This window comes from Mus musculus, chromosome 9 (genome assembly GCF_000001635.26).
Source record: "Mus musculus strain C57BL/6J chromosome 9, GRCm38.p6 C57BL/6J".
NCBI lineage: Eukaryota > Metazoa > Chordata > Mammalia > Rodentia > Muridae > Mus > Mus musculus.
The window spans coordinates 110158249-110176751 of NC_000075.6; the positions used below are offsets into that span (position 1 = coordinate 110158249).

Here is an 18503-nt window from a genome sequence, read left to right on the forward strand (position 1 = left end):
GGTATACTGCTGAACATCAGTTTCTGTCTTCTAGTCTGCCTGTCCTAATATCTCATTCAAGTATGAATTCAGTGAATTGATCATTGATAGTTAAAACTCCTTCATGGCCCAGTCAGATTCTTTAGCCTGTGGACCTTGTAGGGGAGACTTCATATTTGAAGCATAATGTAATTTCAGTCATCTCAAAGAGAAAGACTTATTTGCCAAAGGGATCTCTTATGTTATTAATCCTTTAATTAAGATGTATGTCTTTAAGAAAGGAATCTTGGGGGATGGCGAGTTGGTTCATTAATGAGTTCTTACTGATCTTGAAGAGAATCCCAGTTTGGTTCTCAGAGCGTGCATCACTCTGTAACTTTTATTACAGGAGATCCTCCTTCCCTTCCACACCTCCACAGGCATCAGACACGCACGTGGTGTACACAGAGAACATTCATAGACAGTTAGTACATTCACAGGAAATGAGTAAATTTTAAAAATCTTTTTATTGGTTCTTTGTAAATTTCACATCATGTATCCCAATCCCATTCATCCTCTCCACTCATGCCTTCTTATCTGCCCTCCTTCATTGTAACTCCCCAAAAGAAACAGCAAAAAATTCCCTTGTGGAAGCTATTGTGTGTCTCAAAGTATACTCTTTTGTTTGTACATCTTTACTTGCAAATATTCATTGTAATGAGTTATTGGTCTGGTTCAAAGCCCCTGGCTTCTGCTATAGATCAGTACTGATCCTCCCAGGGACTCCTGTCAGATGTCCTGTTGTCCCCCTGTGTCACAGAGCTCCCGTAGCTTTGAATTTTCAGGACTGCCCCGTTCACACTCTCCAGTAGTTCATATATTGTGTAGATGCATTGGGTTGGGCCAGCTTAAAACCCTGCATCCTGACCTGGGTGGTGGCTGAGTTGTTCAACCCACCAGTATTCCCTCACCCACACCACCAGGCTGAGCTCTGCAGCACTGCCCCAGCTAGTTCACTCAGTGCCAAAGCTGACCTTCTCTCTTGCTCTTACTCCCTTGGGTTCATGCCAGCAGGGCCAACTCTACTGTGCTACCCAGGCAAAATGTAGGGCCTGCTTCCCCAAGTGAGGGACAGGCCCAGCTCTTTTCAGCTGTCTCAGATGGTGAGGGAATGAGGCCATCTCTATCCCATGGCAGGGGCCAGCTCTCCTGCTCTTATACCCTTAGTATTTTTTTAAAGATGATTTTCTTCTTAATGTTTATGACAAATGAATTTTGATCTTTTCAAAAAGCTATGCGTGTTAAGTATTATGAATAAGATCACTTTATGTCTAATTCTGATTTTCTTGTCAGAAATTACATTGCTGTTTGCCTCTCTCCCCAGTGGCTTTTTGGTTTTGGTTTGAAGTAGAATCTCTTATGCAGATAAGCTTTGAACTAGTAGCCCTTTTGCCTAAGCCTCTAGAACTTCTGGGATTATATATGCCTGTGCCCTTGGCGTCCCCTCTTACCTACCCCCCCCCCCCATTTCATTTTTTTTCTTTGTTATTGCCTGGTCTTGGCAGACTGGGTATTTCCCTTTAGTCTTTCAAGTGACTAGAACAACAGTCATGTATCATTGTATCTGACATTATTACATTTTTAACTGAAGACAATGTCATTCGTTCTTGTTAAATTTTAAAGATGTATGTCTAGTCTTTTATTTTTGAGGAAGTTCTTCCATATATAGCCTAGGCCAAACTTGAACTCAGATTTTTCTGCTTCAGTCTCCTAAGTGCCAGGATGCCACTGTGCTTGGTACAGATGTTGGTTGTCTTTTAATACAGTTTGGTTTAATGAAGTAAGCTTGTTGTTGCACCTATTATGAACTGTAATTGATAACTTTATACTGACAAAACATTTTATTATTAACAGTAACATTTGAGTTACTTCTTTTCATTAAGTACTTGTAAGTTGATGTACTTCCAGTGCACTTTTGTGGTTGTTTGGTTGGTTGTTTTGTTTGGAGACAGGATTTCTCTTTGTACACCTTGGCTATCCTAGAACTCACTTTGTAGACCAGGCTGACCTCAAACTCAGAGATTGGTTTCCTGAGTGCTGGGATTAAAGGCATGTACCACCACTTTTTTTGTAAATTTATTTTTATTTTGTGTGCATTGGTGGTTTGCCTGCATGTATGTCTGTGTGAAGGTATCAGATCTTGGAGTTATAGACACTTGGGAAGTACCATGTGGGCGGTAGGATTTGAACTTGGTTCCCCTGGGCAAGCAGTCAGTATTCTTAACCACTGAGCCATGCCACCACCTTTTTTTTTTTTTAAGATATACATCTTTTATGTATATGAGTACTGTTTTCATGCACACCAGAAGAGGGAGTCATATACAATTACAAGTGTTTATGAGCCATCATGTGGTTGCTGAAAATTGAACTCAGGACCTCTGGAAGAACAAACAGTGCTCTTAACCGCTGAGCTGTTTCTCCAGCCAATGCCACCTCTGTTTTTGAGTTTTGTTTTTTGATTGTTGTGGGTTTTGTTTGTTTGGGTTTTTTTTTTTTTTTTTTTTTTTTTTTTTTTTTTTTTGAGACAGGGTTCTCTGTATAGCCCTGGCTGTCCTGGAACTCACTTTGTAGACCAGGCTGGCCTCGAACTCAGAAATCTGCCTGCCTCTGCCTCCCAAGTGCTGGGGTTAAAGTTGTGCGCCACCATGCCTGGCTGTTTTTTTAAAGCCGTCCTATTCCATTGTAGTTATCACAGAAAAGGAGTTTGTGCTTTGAAATGCCTGGATTGAGCCTCAGATTTATGGCAGACTATTAAACCATAGGATTAACAGTTATTCTGGGTTTTAATCTGAGATGCTTTCCACAGTCTCAGGTTTTGACAAATACTTTGTTCTCAGTATATGGTGTAGTTTGCAGGCTCAGTGGATCTTTAGGAGGTGGGCAGTTGGTGTTCATTTGAAGGATTTGCCTGGTTTTTCTCTGGGTCTCTTTGTCCTGTCTGTGTCCTTGTGAACAAACCTCTACTGCATATTCCAGCTGCTTTGACCTCTATTGTTCTATCCATTTGATTGTGTACTGGACTCTTAAACCCATGAGCCAAAAAAACCCAAAAACTAAAACTTTGTTTCATAAGTTTTTTTTTTTTGTCAAGAATACCTGCCCAGCATCTAATTTTCTTTTCTTTTCTCCTCTCCTCTCCTCTCCTCTCCTCTCCTCTCCTCTTCTCTCTTCTCTCTTCTCTCTTCTCTCTTCTCTCTTCTCTCTTCTCTCCTCCTCTCTCCTCTCCTCCTCTCTCCTCTCCTCCTCTCCTCCTCTCTCCTCTCTCCTCTCTCCTCTCTCCTCTCCTTTCCTCTCCTCTCTCCTCCTAGATTTATTTATTTATTGCATGTATGTGAGTACACTGTAGCTATACAGATGGTTGGGAGCCTTCATATGATTGTTGGGGATTGCATTTTAGGACCCCTGCTCGCTCCGGTCAACCCTGCTCTCTCAGTCCCTGCTTACTCGGACCCAAAGATTTATTATTATACATAAGTACACTGTAGCTATCTTCTGACACACCAGAAGAGGGCGTCAGATCTCATTACAGTTGGTTGTGAGCCACCATGTGGTCCAGCATCTAATTTTCTAATGATGCAGGACCTTCCTTCTCAAGGCTTGATCCCATTTTCAGTTTTGTTAGTAACTATGGCCTGTTACATTTACAATCAAAACTTCGAAAGAATATAAAATTACTTCCCCCTTCTTTGTTATGGTAATCTTTGCTTATTGGCCAAGAGGTTTTCCCCCTAAATCTTATATTTAACTGTTAAGCAAATTTATGAGATGTGTGGATGTCTGTGTATATGCATATTCACGGAAGTACTCAATTTAGAGGACTGCTGGTTCCAGGTGCTTTTGAACTTAACCCACAATAATGGCCATCATACAAATACTTGATTTGAGTGTCCCTTGGTTTTCTGTTCATGTCATGTTAGAGATCAAACTCAAAGCCTGATACATTGGTCATTTCGCTTAGTGTTATAATTTTATTGGACAGTATAGTAACTTTAGCAATCTTTTCATTTAGTAGACACTTTTATATTTACAGTTTTTGGGATGGCTTTAATGATTGTAGCACTGAGTTGTTGCCTGCTCATGAGGATGTCTGAGGTGGGAACTTGAGAAAAGATGGTTCCTGTGGTGGTTGTGACAGTGGTGAATGTTGGAGCCTGTGAGGAGCAGCAGACAGGAAGTGCATTCTAACTTAGTGGAATCTTCCACATGTGCCACTGCATCCTGTAACCTGAGAGAGGAGTAAGAAGAAAATATGGGAGCCTAGAGGAAATGTGAGACCTTGGCAAATGTATTGGCTGCCTTTGTGTACACTTGACACAAGCTGGAGTCATCAGAGGGAAAGGAGCCTCAGTTGAGGTAATGTCTCCATGAGATCCAGCTGTAAGGCAGTGTTTTCATTAGTCATCGGTGTGAAATAGTGCAGCCAAAAAGCAGGGGGGGTTGGAGGGGCTGGCGAGATGACTCAGTGGCTGAATGAAGGTCCTAAGTTCAAATCCCAGCAACCACATGATGGCTCACAACCATCCGTAATGACATCTGATGCCCTCTTACGCGCCTGAAGACAGCTACAGTGTACTTAATGAAATAAATCTTTGGGCCAGAGTAGGCGAGTTGACCAGATCGAGCAGAGGTCCTAAAAATTCAATTCCCAACAACCACCTGAAAGCTCACAACCATCTGTACAGCTACACTGTACTCACATAGAAAGTGTGCAGCCTATTGTGAGTGATGCCACCCTGGACTGGCAGTCCTGTTTTCTTTCAGTTAGCAAGCCATGTAAAGCAAACCAGGAAGCAGTACCCTGTGCATCAACTTCTGCCTCCTGGTTCCAGCCCTGCTTGAGTTCCTGTCCTGACTTTCTCCAATGATGAGTTATGATCTAGAAGTATAAGCTGGGTAAATTCTTCCTTCCCCAACTTGCTTTATGGTCTTGGTGTTTTCATCATGGCAGTAGAAACCCTGACTAACACAGAAACCAATGTTTTTGTGAGGACTTTGACTTTCAATCTTAGTAGTTTGGAGTCTGTCCTAGTTTCTTTGTATTGCTATCTCTTTATGTCCTTGGCCAAGAGCAACTTGGCAAGAAAATGTTTATTTGGTTCCGTTATCGAAGGTGAAGCCAAGCTAGGAACATGGAGATAGAAACTGAAGTAGAGACCATGAAGGAATGCTGGTTACTGGCAGCATGCTTTGTCATATAGCCCAAACCTACCTGCCCAGTGGTGGTACCACCCACAGTGGGCTGGGTCTTCTACATTATTTACTAATCAACAAAACATGTTGCCACCTTGCCTATATGCCAGTCTGATGGAGGTATTTTCTCAATTGTGGTTCCCTCATTCCAGATGACCCTTTCTTGTGTCAAATAGTCTTAAACAAAACAAAGACCAACCAGCCCAGAGTCGTTGGAAATTTTTGAATTGTAGAACAGTGTACTTACTTTTTGAAAAGATTATTCTGTTGGCATGTGAAAACCTCAGTTCTTGGGAAAGCAGTGGGCAGGGTATAAAATGAGTGTGGAGGAATGAGAGGAGTGGAGACACAAGGAAGTCTGACTGACTCTGAATGTACTTTGAAGGCACACTTGGAACTTGGAGTGTGCTTGGTTTGGAACAGTTACTACATAGAGCCGAGGGGATGTAGAGCTGCCTGTGGGATTCAGATTCACTTACAGTACAGATGTAAGACTTAAAAAATGTAGTATGACTTTGAAAACCTGACCACCAAGAGGAGAATTTTTCTTTTATATTAGTGAAAACATTTTATTTATTTATTTATTTACTTGATATATATGATGAGTAAGTACACTATAGCTGTTTTCAGACACACTTGAAGAGGGTAGAGGATCCCATTACAGATGGCTGTGAGGCACGATGTAGTTGCTGGGAATTCAACTAAGGTCCTCTGGAAGAGTAGTCAGTATTCTTAACCACTGAGCCAATTCTACAGCCCCAAGAATTTTCTTAAAAGGTATTCCTTCATTCTTTAATATCAAAGATATTGTTAATATTTAATGTTTGTATTAATTTTGATGGTTAATGTGGCTGAACCTATAAGCTAGCAATGGAGACTGAAGGGCTAAAGGCTGGGTATGACAGAAAACAAATACCTGGTAGTAGTAATGACAAGAAGGCTAAGTTTTTGAGCAGTGGGCAGCATCTATTTAGAATTCTTTTTAACTAATTCAGGCAATTTTTGGCTTGATTCAGTTTTATTGACAGTGATGAGAGAAAGGTGTGTTTTTAAAGCACTATTACTGTGTGTGTGTATAATGTGTGTAAGGGTGGGTGCACTCATGCCATGCACGTGTAGCGGAGACAAGGGACACTTGGAAAAGTCAGGTCTCCTACTTGTGCATGAGTTCTAGGATGTGAACTCTGTCAGGCTTTTGTGGCAACTTCTTTTATCCATGATTCTAGACCATAATTTATTTTAAAAAAATTTAATAATATTTGTAATATATATCCTTAGTGCTTGAATAGTCTATCTAATCAAGAGACTTGGCTCTAATTTGTTTACTTGTTTAATTGCTTTATAGCTATGACACTTGGGTCCACAGTAATGATGTTGATGCTGAAATTGAAGATGCACCAATCCCAGAAAAGCCCTGGAAGGTAATGGATATGTAAAAAAAGAAGTTACTCTTGGCTAGGCAAAGTGGTGCAAACCTTTAACCCCAGCACTAGGAGGCAGAAGCTGCAGATCTCTGAATTCAAGGCCAGCATGGTCTACATACTCAGTTCCAAGACAACAGCCATGTAGAGAGTCCCTGTTGTAGAAACGTGTTGACTAGGCACACATATGATGCATAGACATAACGTGTATGTAAAATACTCATAATAATACACATAAATAAATAAGTAGCTGTCATTCTCTACAATAAACTAATTTGGTTTTGGAAAGCTGTTGTCACTCTGGCTTATGTTTGTTGTCCCTAAGATTCCTATGCAGTCACTGCTGCCCTTGATTTTGTAATGGTCATCCTGCCTCAGTCCCTTATTCAAGAGTAAGCCCATGCCCAGACACAACTGTATTTTTTTTTAAAGATATATAATGGTGTTCTCCTTTTATGTCTTCAACTCAAGAACATATCTGTGACCCTGACGACACTGTATTAAGGTCTTAGGAGTTAATGTGTGCAGTGCTTGAGAAGAACCCAGTGCCAAGTCGGAGTGTGAGAAAAGGGGGTCAAGTTCAACCTCTATGGAGAGGTCTTGAGAATGCATAACTTCTCTCAACTCTGTTCCTCCCACTGTGACTGAGCCACCATTACAAAGATGTCGCACTCTGGGATTATAGTAGAAGATAAATTCTTTGCTTTATTTCTTTTGTTTTATTCACTCAGGATTTCTCTGTGTAGCCCTGGCTGTCCTGGAACACCATTTGTAGACCAGACTGGCCTCGAATTTAAGAGAGATCCACCTGCCTGTGCCTCCTAAATTCTGGGATTAAAGTACCACCACCAACTGCTAAGAAATGTCTTTCCAGAGCTGCCGTGAAATGGGTGTTTGCTCATTCACAGTAATGATGTTTGTTGCTGCCTTTCCCCCAGAAACAAAAGCAGTTTTTTAAAAGATTTATTTTTCATGTGAGTGCTCTATCTGCATGCCAGAAGAGGGCATTCAGATCTCATTACGGATGATTGTGAGCCACCATGTAGTTGCTGAGATTTGAACTCAGGGCCTTTGGAAGAATAATCAGTGCTCTTATTCACTGAGCCATCTCTCCAGCCCCCTTAATTTTAGTTTTTTGTTTGTTTGTTTGTTTGGTTTGGTTTGGTTTGGTTTGGTTTTTTTGAGACAGGGTTTCTCTGTGTAGCCCTGGCTGTCCTTGAACTCACTCTGTAGACTAGGCTGGCCTCCAACTCAGAAATCTGCCTGCCTCTGTCTCCCAAGTGCTAGGATTAAAGGCGGGTGCCACCACTGCCCAGCAATTTTAGTTTCTTAAGAAATTAAAAGCATAGCTTTTAATTAGTAAAGCAAACTTCATTTTTTGAAAAAACTGTAACTTGAGGACCTGGATGTGGTAATGCATACCTTTGGCACACCCCTATAATCCCATACTTGGGAGGCAGAATCAGGTGGATCTCTTGAGTTGGAGGCTAATCTGGGCTACAGAACAAGTTGCAATATAGTCAGGACTACACACAGAAACTCTGTCTTGAAAAAACAAAAACAAATGTGATTTTAGAAAACAGTATTTTAAAATGTATAGTAACTAGAGCTAGTTCCCCGAAGTCCACATTCTCCTGTCTTTCCAGCGCCTACAGTAACAGTGTTCTGTGCCCAGTCCCTGTGACTTCACCATTATTTTCCAGGTTATTGCCATTGTTGTCAGCATCAGTTTCTCCCCACACTTCACAGAGGCTTTTAGACATGAGCTGTGCTGTGCCATTGGAGACACAGCTTAGCAGATGACCTTGCAGATCTTCTGTGCTTCCTCTGTCACTCTGTTATCTTTCATCTTTCCCCAAAGGCAAGGCAGTGGTGCTCCCTTAGAGTCCTCAGTGCGCACTTGTAGTCCGCTTGTAGTCCTTGGCACTCCTGAGTCAGAGGCAGGTGGATCTCTTGAGTTTGAGGCAGCTGGTTGGCATTCAGAGTTCTAGACCAGTCAGTGGTACATAGTGAGACTATGTAACACAAACAAACAAACAAAAAGATAATTAAAAAACCAAAACAAATCTTCTAGCTTTCTGTGTTTGTAATTCTGCCCTAATTGCACATGAGAGAATATAGACTGCAAGATTAATAAATAGAAGGTCATACTTATGTAGGAGTGACTTTGTAGTAAAGCTTTTTGGGGGACACCCATGCTCTTTAAGCAGACCCAATAAACTTACTGGTTCCATAAATTGCTCTTTGGTGGGATCATATTGGTTTGTTGTTGCTATCCTACAAAGAGGGGGTAGATTCTTTTTTTTTTTTTTTAAAGATTTATTTATTTATTACATGTAAGTACACTGTAGCTGTCTTCAGACACTCCAGAAGAGGGCGTCAGATCTCCTTACAGATGGTTGTGAGCCACCATGTGGTTGCTGGGATTTGAACTCTGGACCTTCGGAAGAGCAGTCGGGTGCTCTTACCCACTGAGCCATCTCACCAGCCCAAGGGGGTAGATTCTTGTTTCCCCTGGTAACGTGCCTGAAACAAGTCCATCTATTGCCTGCCCAATCACAATTTATATTCAGTGTTGATGGAAGCTTTATAGGTGTAATTGCTAGTTTTTCCCTTTCATTGCATTACAAACAAGCCCCACCCCTCTCTCTGTACCTTTAGGTGTGACTTAGAGGAGGAAATGGTCTAATGCTGAATCATAATTGTGTCAATTTGATACGGTTCTAGGTTCATGTAAAATGGATTTTGGACACTGACGTTTTCAATGAATGGATGAATGAAGAGGATTATGAAGTGGATGAGAACAGAAAGCCAGTGAGCTTTCGTCAACGAATTTCAACAAAGAATGAAGAGGTATTTCACGTGGCACTATTTCTATAACACTGGTTGCTTTTGCTCTTTCTAAGTATTTTCTTTCTTGATAATCTACACTTACACACTGTGGGCCATCACCTAAGATGTCCATGTATGAGTTATTGAGTGACTTAGCAGCCATCTGTTGGCATCTTCCGAGAGAAGGGAGATCTTAGCTGACTTTTCCAGCAGATACATGGTAACTTTTTAGATTAATTACTTAATGTATCTGGGTGTTACAGCATGTGTGTACATGTGAGCATGTAGTGTCTGGATGCCAGAATAGGCCTGCTGGGAATCAAACCCTGCAGCAGCCAGTGCTCTTCACCACTGTCCTGCCTCACCAGCTCTTGGTTTTTGTTTTTGTTTTTTAACTATTTTTATTTTATGTGCATTGGTGTTGTGCCCACATGTATGTCTATGTGAGGGTTCTAGAACCCCTAGAACTAGAGTTACAGACAATTGTCAGCTACCATGTGGGTACCAGCCCCTTGTTTTAATTTTTAATGCATTTTAAAATTTAGCCATCAAAGCAGTAATAACTTTCATGTTTTTAAATAATACCATGCGATAGCTTAACTTATCTACCAGGTTTTCTTAGAAAAACCAGTGTGTTTATTTAACTTCACTGTAAACACAATGTTACAAAATACTGGTCTTAAAATATTTTGAGAATTAAAGTGCTTCAGTGTTTTATGACAATAGGGGATTTAGCATTTAACGTTTGTATTCCTATTAAGTACAAGTCCTTATTTGTAAGAAGATACCACAGTGAAACTTATTACTTTATATGCTACCCTGAAATTTTTTGGTTAAGTGAAGTTCAAGTTCTGATTATTTACTCGTGATTCCATAAAAGGCAGTATTTGTGCTAGACCTGGTGGTGGTGCATGCCGTGAATCCTAGCTCTCTGGTGGCAGAGGCAGGCAGATAGGGCTGTGTGGTTTTGAGGCCAGCCTGGTCTGCATAGCAATTTCAGACCAGCTGCAGTTACATAGTGAGACCCTGTCTCTACAAATAAAACCACAACTTTTTTTTTTTTCTTTTTTTAGATTTATTTATTTATTTATTATATGTAAGTACACTGTAGCTGTCTTCAGACACTCCAGAAGAGGGAGTCAGATCTCGTGATCGGATGGTTGTGAGCCACCATGTGGTTGCTGGGATTTGAACTCCTGACCTTCGGAAGAGCAGTCAGGTGCTCTTACCCACTGAGCCATCTCACCAGCCCAAACCACAACTTTTTGGCTACATGCGTCACTAGAGTAAGAATTTGGGCCAAGAAGAAAGCCTTTTGTAACTTGGTTTATGGCAGTCCAGTGAAGAGACCTGTGATTCTAAGATCATTTTTATTTATGACAGCTAAATTTTGTTTTGCTTTTTAAACTTCCTTTCTGTTTGATTTTGTTGCTGTTTTAAATAAGTGTATTCTGTAACTTCATTTGTAGCTCAGGCTGACCTGAATTGGCAATACCAATCTTTTTGGTTTTTTGAGACAGGGTTTCTCTGTGTAGCCCTGGCTGTCCTGGAACTCACTCTGTAGACCAGGCTGGCCTCGAACTCAGAAATCCGCCTGCCTCTGGCTCCCAAGTATTGGGATTAAAGGCATGTGTCACCACTGCCCGGCTGGCAATACCAATCTAAGCCTTCCCGTGCTGGGAATGCAGGTCTATTTCCCCAAGCTTGCCTTGTTCTTTTTTGTTTTATGTTTTCTTTGACATTTATATTTGTATATATTTGTATCTGCATGTATAGATGTTAAACCATTAACTGAAAATAGAGAGATTTCATGTTTTTACACTTGTGCTCTTTTTTTTTTTTTTTTAAGATTTTATTTATTTATTATATGTAAGTACACTGTAGCTGTCTTCAGATCTCCTTACGGGTGGTTGTGAGCCACCATGTGGTTGCTGTGATTTGAACTCAGGACCTCCAGAAGAGCAGTCAGTGCTCCTAACTGCTAAGCTATCTCATCAACCCCCTACACCTGTGCTCTTAATACTAAAACATCTTTGTCACACTGTATGTTGCAAGATTTTATTTATTTTTTAATTTTAAATTTTTTTTTAATATTTATTTATTTATTATATGTAAGTACACTGTAGCTGTCTTCAGACACACCAGAAGAGGGAGTCAGATCTCGTTAGGGATGGTTGTGAGCCACCATGTGGTTGCTGTGATTTGAACTCTGGACCTTTGGAAGAGCAGTCAGGTGCTCTTACCCACTGAGCCATCTCACTAGCCCTAATTTTAATTCTTTAAAAAAAATTTTTAAAAATAATTGGAGCCGGATGTGGTGTTTAATCCCAACACTCGGGTGGCAGAGGCAGGCGGAGTTCTAGGTCAGCCTGGTCTACAGAGTGAGTTCCAGGACAGCCAGAGCTACACAGAGAAACCCTGTCTCAAAAAACCAAAATAAATAAATAACATATATATATATATATATATATATATATATATATATATATATTTGTGTTTTTTTTTTCCACACAATGTTTTTCTGTTTATCCCTGGCTGTCCTTGAACTCACTCTGTAGACCAGACTGGCCTCCTAAGTGCCAGGTTTAAAGGTGCTAACACCCCCTCTCCTGGAGCTGTTGGGCGATTTTATAAATGCCACTTTAGGCAGGATCATTTGAGCTTGTAATTTCAGTAGCATGTTTCATATATTAGTAGTTACTGAAATGCTTTTCCCATCTGAGAACACAAATGTTGAACAGAAATTGTTTTTTTCAGGGTCCAGCTGTGCCTTGAGTGCTTTTGAGGATGTGTGGCTTAGGATTAGCGTTTCAGATCTGCTGTGTTGCTGGACACTAGGGCAGTAGTTCTCACCCCCTTTAGTACAACTAATTCCTCATGTTGTAGTGACGCCCCCAGCCATAACATTCTATTTGGTGCTACTTCTTAACTCCTGCTGTTTTGCTGGTATTTAGTGTTTTTTACTTGTTTTGTTATGAATTGTAATATAAAATTAATCTGTTTTTGAAACAACCCCATGAAGGGGTTGTTAACCCTGCAAAGGGATTGCGGCTTACAGGTTGAGCCTGGCTGACCTAGATGGTCAGGAATGCTGGTAGTTGGTGCTTGTTTTGTGGCTTCCTTTGCTCTGATGCAGAGATTGGGCAGTGTATGGAAAGTCAGCCTGGACATGGGTTTGTAGAAACTGACGAGTGGATAAGCTTGCCTGATACTTACTTTCATTTTCTTCTCCCTAGCCAGTCAGAAGTCCAGAAAGGAGAGACAGAAAAGCCTCTGCCAACTCTAGGAAGAGGAAACCTTCCCCTTCTCCTCCTCCTCCCACAGCCACAGAGTCCCGCAAGAAGAGCGGGAAGAAAGGGTAAGATGTTTGTAGCTTGATCTGAAGTCAAGGAGAGAAACTTGGAACAGCTTTCCTAGGATTTTCCTAGCAACCACATGGTGGCTCACAACCATCTGTAGTGGGATCCGATGCCCTCTTCTGGTGTGTCCAAAGACAGCAACAGTGCACTTATACATACGATATGTGTAAGACAAATAAAATCTTAAAAAAAAAAAAAAAAAAAAGAAAGAAAAGAAAGAAAAGAATTCCTTGAATACAGCCTTTCCCTTGTACTTACATGTTGAAAAGGTGGGAAGTAAGGTGTTTCAGGAGTCCTGTCCTGAACCATGTGTGGTGCCATTTAGGAGGCAGGGTTGACAGTACTGCTTCAGTTTTGAGTCTAGCCTACTCTAGAAAACATGTTCTAGTGTAGCCTGAGCTCAATTCCAAGACACACAGTTATTGTCTCTATTGGATCTGACCACCTCTCCCATTTCTGATTAAACTTACTCACAGAAGTGATAGAACCTGGAACTATTAAACTATTGAATGTTCTGACAAGCCTGACCATTTTGTAGTAACAATTGGAATTTGTAATTGAATAGATTACTGATAATATAAAATGAAACTTCAATGCTTTATACAATGCCTAAAGTTTATACTTACAGTGTGGGTAATATTTGGTGAATTCTATTACTATAAATAGATATTTGATAATTTCAGACTTCCCTACTTTAACATATACATTTGGTTTATTGTTTTTATAGTTTTTTGTTTTGTTTTATTTTGTTTTCATTTTCAAGACAGGGTTTCTCATATATCCCTGGCTGTCCTAGAACTGTAGCCCTAAACTCAGAGATTCATCTGCCTCTGCCTCAGCCTCTCTGCCTCAGCCTCTCTGCCTCTGCCTCTCTGCCTCTGCCTCTCTCTGCCTCTGCCTCTCTGCCTCTCTGCCTCTCTCTGCCTCTCTCTGCCTCTCTGCCTCTCTGCCTCTCTCTGCCTCTGCCTCTCTCTGCCTCTCTGCCCCTCTCTGCCTCTCTGCCTCTGCCTCTCTGCCTCTCTGCCTCTGCCTCTCTGCCTCTGCCTCTCTCTGCCTCTCTGCCTCTGCCTCTCTGCCTCTGCCTCTCTCTGCCTCTGCCTCTCTCTGCCTCTGCCTCTGCCTCTCTGCCTCTGCCTCTCTGCTTCTGCCTCTCTGCCTCTCTGCCTCTGCCTCTTGAATGCTGAGAATAAAGGTGGATCTACTTTTGTTTGATTGGTTATTGATAACTGTTTTTTTCTTTCTTTCTCTCTCTCTCTCTCTCTTTTTTTTTAAATTTTGCTTTGGTTTTGGCTTTTTGTTTGTTTTGTGGTGGAGGTATGAGGAGTAATTTGAGATGATGGCTCTGTGTAGATCCTGGAACTTTCTCTATAGATCAAACTGGCTTCATACTCACACAGATGTGCCTATGTTTCACTGAGGACATGTGCCACCACTGCCCAGCCTATGTTTTGTTTTTGTTTTTTAGGCAGGTCTCTATGTAGTCCTGTACCTCACTAGGTAGACAGATAGGCCTCACACTCAAAAGACATCTATCTGTCTCTGGAGAAAACAAGCTAGATTCATTTGAGAAGAAGAAACCTAAATTAATTAATTAATTAAACCTAATTAATTCCCTACCCTACGAAGAAGCCTGATATGGGAGGGCTCCACTCCCTGTATGTGGCACCACCTCTAGACTGGATGGTCCTGGGTGTTACAGGAGTGCCAGTGAGCAGGGCAGTAAGCAGCCCCCTCCACGTCCTTTGTTCCGTCTCTGCCTCCAAGGTCTTCTCTTTGCCTGCCATGTATTCTCTTTTCTTTTTTCTTTTCTTTTCTTAATTTATTTTATTTTTTATTTTTGAGACAGAGTTTCTGTAGCCCTCTGTTTGTGTAGCCCTGTAGTGTTGGTTAGGTAAATCAGGCTTGCCTTGAACTCTCGGAGATTCTCCTGCTCCTGTTTACAGAGTGCTGATATTAAACGTGTGTGCCAGAACTGCCTGGCTTCTCCTTGGTACTTTTGTTAATTTGTGCATCTATGTGTTGGTTAAAACAACCTTGTTGTATTCCTGAGGTGGCTAATAGTCCATATATAGAGTTCTGCCCACCATCCTGAGTGCTTCAGTTAGAGTCACATGCCACCACACCCTAATGTGGTTTTGTTTGTTTGTTTGTTTGTTTGTATCATACAGTATGTCCTTTTTGTCTTTCTCTCTCTCTCCCTCCCTCTCCCCCCCTTCCTTCCTTCCTTTTTTTTTTTTTTTGAGACAGGGTTTCTCTGTGTAGCCCTGGCCCTGGCTGTCCTGGAACTCACTTTGTAGACCAGGCTGGCCTCGAACTCAGAAATCTGCCTGCCTCTGCCTCCCAAGTGCTGTGATTAAAGGTGTGTGCCACCATCACCAGGCTTGTCTTTATTTTAATTCTCAACCATATTGTTAGTTTTACAAATGATAACTATCCAGAGAAAGCAGTGGCATTTTTCATAAGGAACATGAGGACTTTTTAACACTCAAATGATACCTCAAGAAAATATAGTTGTCCATATCCTACAACGCTTTTTCCTTTTATCGCTTCTAGGCTATTTGAATGCTGTGTTTCTTCAGCAGGAGTTCTTTCACTATACTAATTGAGACTCCTCATATGAACAGTAGGATGACTGTCCTATTTTACGTACTAATCACTTAGAGTTTGAGGCTCATTGGATGTTACTTGAGTCAAGTATTTAATTTGCTTGATTATTTCTTGTTTTTAAAAGTGGTTCTGAGTATAAGTAGTAGTTTAGATAGAACTTGATACATTTTACTAAAAGTATCTTTTTCTGTCCCATATATATTAGACAAGCTAGCCTTTATGGGAAACGTAGAAGTCAGAAGGAAGAAGATGAGCAAGAAGATCTTACCAAGGACATGGAAGACCCCACACCTGTACCTAACATAGAGGAAGTGGTTCTCCCTAAGAATGGTGGGTATTCTTTTCAGCAAACCTGGTGTTTGCTATCATTTCACCATGAAAACAAGTGATGTCATGTTCTGAATATGCAGTTGTTTTCTTATAGTTTTTTGAAATAGCATCTCCCCATGTGGCTTCGGCTGTCCTGAAACTCACATGTAGACGCAGACTAGTCTGGAACTCACAGGGAGATCTGGCCGTGTCCATCTCTACCTCCTGAATGCTGGAATTAAAGGCTTCTACCACAACACCCATAACACATAGTTCTTAACTTTCCAATATGAATAGATTTTCTCTTTATCTGTTTTTAAAAATTCTTACTTCCTCATTTTACTTAAGGGCCATGTTGTGGTTTGTGTGTATGTATATGACTTTTTTATTTAGAAGACACACCAATCAAACAGGTACAGACATTTAAAATTGTCCTTTTTGTAGTCTTGTCAATCTGTAATCCAGATCTTCAGGAGTCTTAGATAGCAATATCCTATGTGTGAAGAAGTCTGATCTTCATGCTTGTTGTGAAAACTAGAAATAAAATGAGAGCTGGGAGTAAGAGTTTTGTGGGAGAGTGCTCACCTAGCACGGTGATGCATGAAAACCGGATCGCCCCGATGTTTGCTACACAAACATTTGGTAGAAGAGACAGCATTGCATTGCCCCCTCCCACCCCCTCTGTTGACCAGTGACCTTTCTGCGTTTGTGGAATGGAGTCACATCGCTAGTTGATTGACTGTAGATTGCGCAGGTGGTTTAATGTCTTGAGGTTTAACTCAAGGTGAGGCTTGCGATACGCATCCGTGTTCTACTCATGTTCTATCGTGTTGTTGTCATTTTTAATTTTGTTTAGTTTATATCTATGTGTATGTATGCTGCACAGACCTTAGGAAGCCAGAAGAGGGTGTCCCATCCCTTCTGATTGGAGTTATTCTAATCCACTTGGCCCTTTACTGAGTAGCCATCGCTTGAGCTCCTCACAGTGTACTCTTAAAATCAGTGTGACTGTTTCTTCTAATACATGATTCTGTTGGTTTTCTTTTTTCCCTTCTAGTAAACCCAAAGAAGGACAGTGAAAACACACCCGTTAAAGGAGGCACGGTGGCAGATCTAGGTAAAGACCCCAGATACAAACGCTCTCTCTCCTGACTCTGTCAGCTCCTTAAATACTGTGTTATTTCACAGTATTTCAGACTGTTTCTTTCATTTGCTTTGTTTACTGCTCTTCAAGATTAACCAATTGCCTTCTGTACTGTCATGCTTTAGGGTCCTATCATGAGTTATTGTTTGGGGTCCTCCCAGTGACGTGCACCTCACAGTGTATGGCGTTTTCTCAGAAAGTAGCATTAACTTGGCAGTATTGTTCCTTCACTTGAAAATAGTTATCAGCTGAGTTTTCAAGAAATAATTCTAATTAAAATACAGTTTTCAATGTCTCTCTAGTGTCTGGGAGTGGTCGTGCAGGTGTTTGATTATTAGAGGGTCAGGACTATCCATAATACTTATTTATTATGAATTTGAGGGTAGCATTGAATGATATATTGAGTTCCAGGACTATATATATTCCAGGACTAGGATATATATCCTAGTTCCAGGACTAGGATATATTGGGTTCTGGACTAAAAGACCTTTATGTCCCCCAACACCATTCTCTTTGAACAAAATTTAAAGTTCTTATTTATTATTGTGTATATGATGCACTTGCAGGCATAAATGTGGCAGTTCAGGTGTTGATGCAGAAGACAGCCCTTGTGATTCCACTATCCGTTCACAGTGGAACTCGGGGTGGATTGACCCTGAGTGCTCCAATTGTGGAACCTTTCCCCAGCTTTTTTCATTTCATCTTTTCATGTTATATTTCTTGGCTTGCTCCACAGTGGTGCATGGTTCTGTCTTAGTGTCTAAAGTGTAAACAGAGCATTTCTAATGACAGCATATCAAAGAAGATAACAGACAAAGTGTGAAAATGTTTCTGTTTTATTTTGATGCTATTATCAGATCTTATTATTTTGCCTTCCATATATTAATTTTTCTCTTTCACAACTGATAATTACTAATTCAAATGCCAGAAAGAGAAAACGTAGTTGTAAGTAGGCTTTATTTCTGCTGTTGCATGGACAATGGAAGGTTATAAAACTTGATGTTCTATCAAAAGATGGACTAGTCGGCCATCACTGGAAAGAGAGGCCCATTGGACACACAAACTTTATATGCCCCAGTACAGGGGAACGCCAGGGCCAAAAAAAAAAAAAGGGAATGGGTGGGTAGGGAAGTGAGGGGGAGGGTATGGGGGACTTTTGGGATAGCATTGGAAATGTAATTGAGGAAAATACGTAATAAAAAAAAACAAAACAAAAAAAAAACTTGATGTTCTTTGCTGTGAAATTCTGTAAACAATGATGGCAAATTTGTAATTTATTTTCCTAGGTTATTTGGGGTTTTTTGGTTTGTTTGTCTTAAGTCATTTTCTTTTTGTATTTCTGGGTGGGCTGGAACTCACTATGTATATACCAGGTTGGCCTGAAACTCTTCTAGTTGCTGTGTTATAAGTGTATACCACTATGCCCCTAAGGGTTTTTTGTTGTTGGTTTGTTTTTTATTTATTTGTTTTGAGTCAGGTTCTCTGTGTAACCTTGGCTGTCCTGAAACTCACAATGTAGAATAGGCAGGCTTAAAATCAGAGATCTGCCTGCCTCATTAAAGGTGTGGCCACCATACCTGGCTGGCATAAACTGAACCTAGGTCCTCTGGAATAATACAAAGT

At 40.8% G+C, this 18503-nt stretch overlaps 1 protein-coding gene across 1 annotated transcript in view; it reads left to right on the forward strand.

Moving 5' to 3' along the window:
* Positions 1–18503, forward strand: part of Smarcc1 (SWI/SNF related, matrix associated, actin dependent regulator of chromatin, subfamily c, member 1) — a 108155-nt gene that overhangs the window by 26225 nt on the left and 63427 nt on the right. The window contains exons 8-12 of the mRNA NM_009211.2: positions 6554–6629; positions 9357–9482; positions 12698–12819; positions 15633–15757; positions 16794–16853. Of these exons, the coding sequence (NP_033237.2) occupies positions 6554–6629; positions 9357–9482; positions 12698–12819; positions 15633–15757; positions 16794–16853 (509 nt within the window). The remainder of the gene's footprint in view (positions 1–6553; positions 6630–9356; positions 9483–12697; positions 12820–15632; positions 15758–16793; positions 16854–18503) is intronic.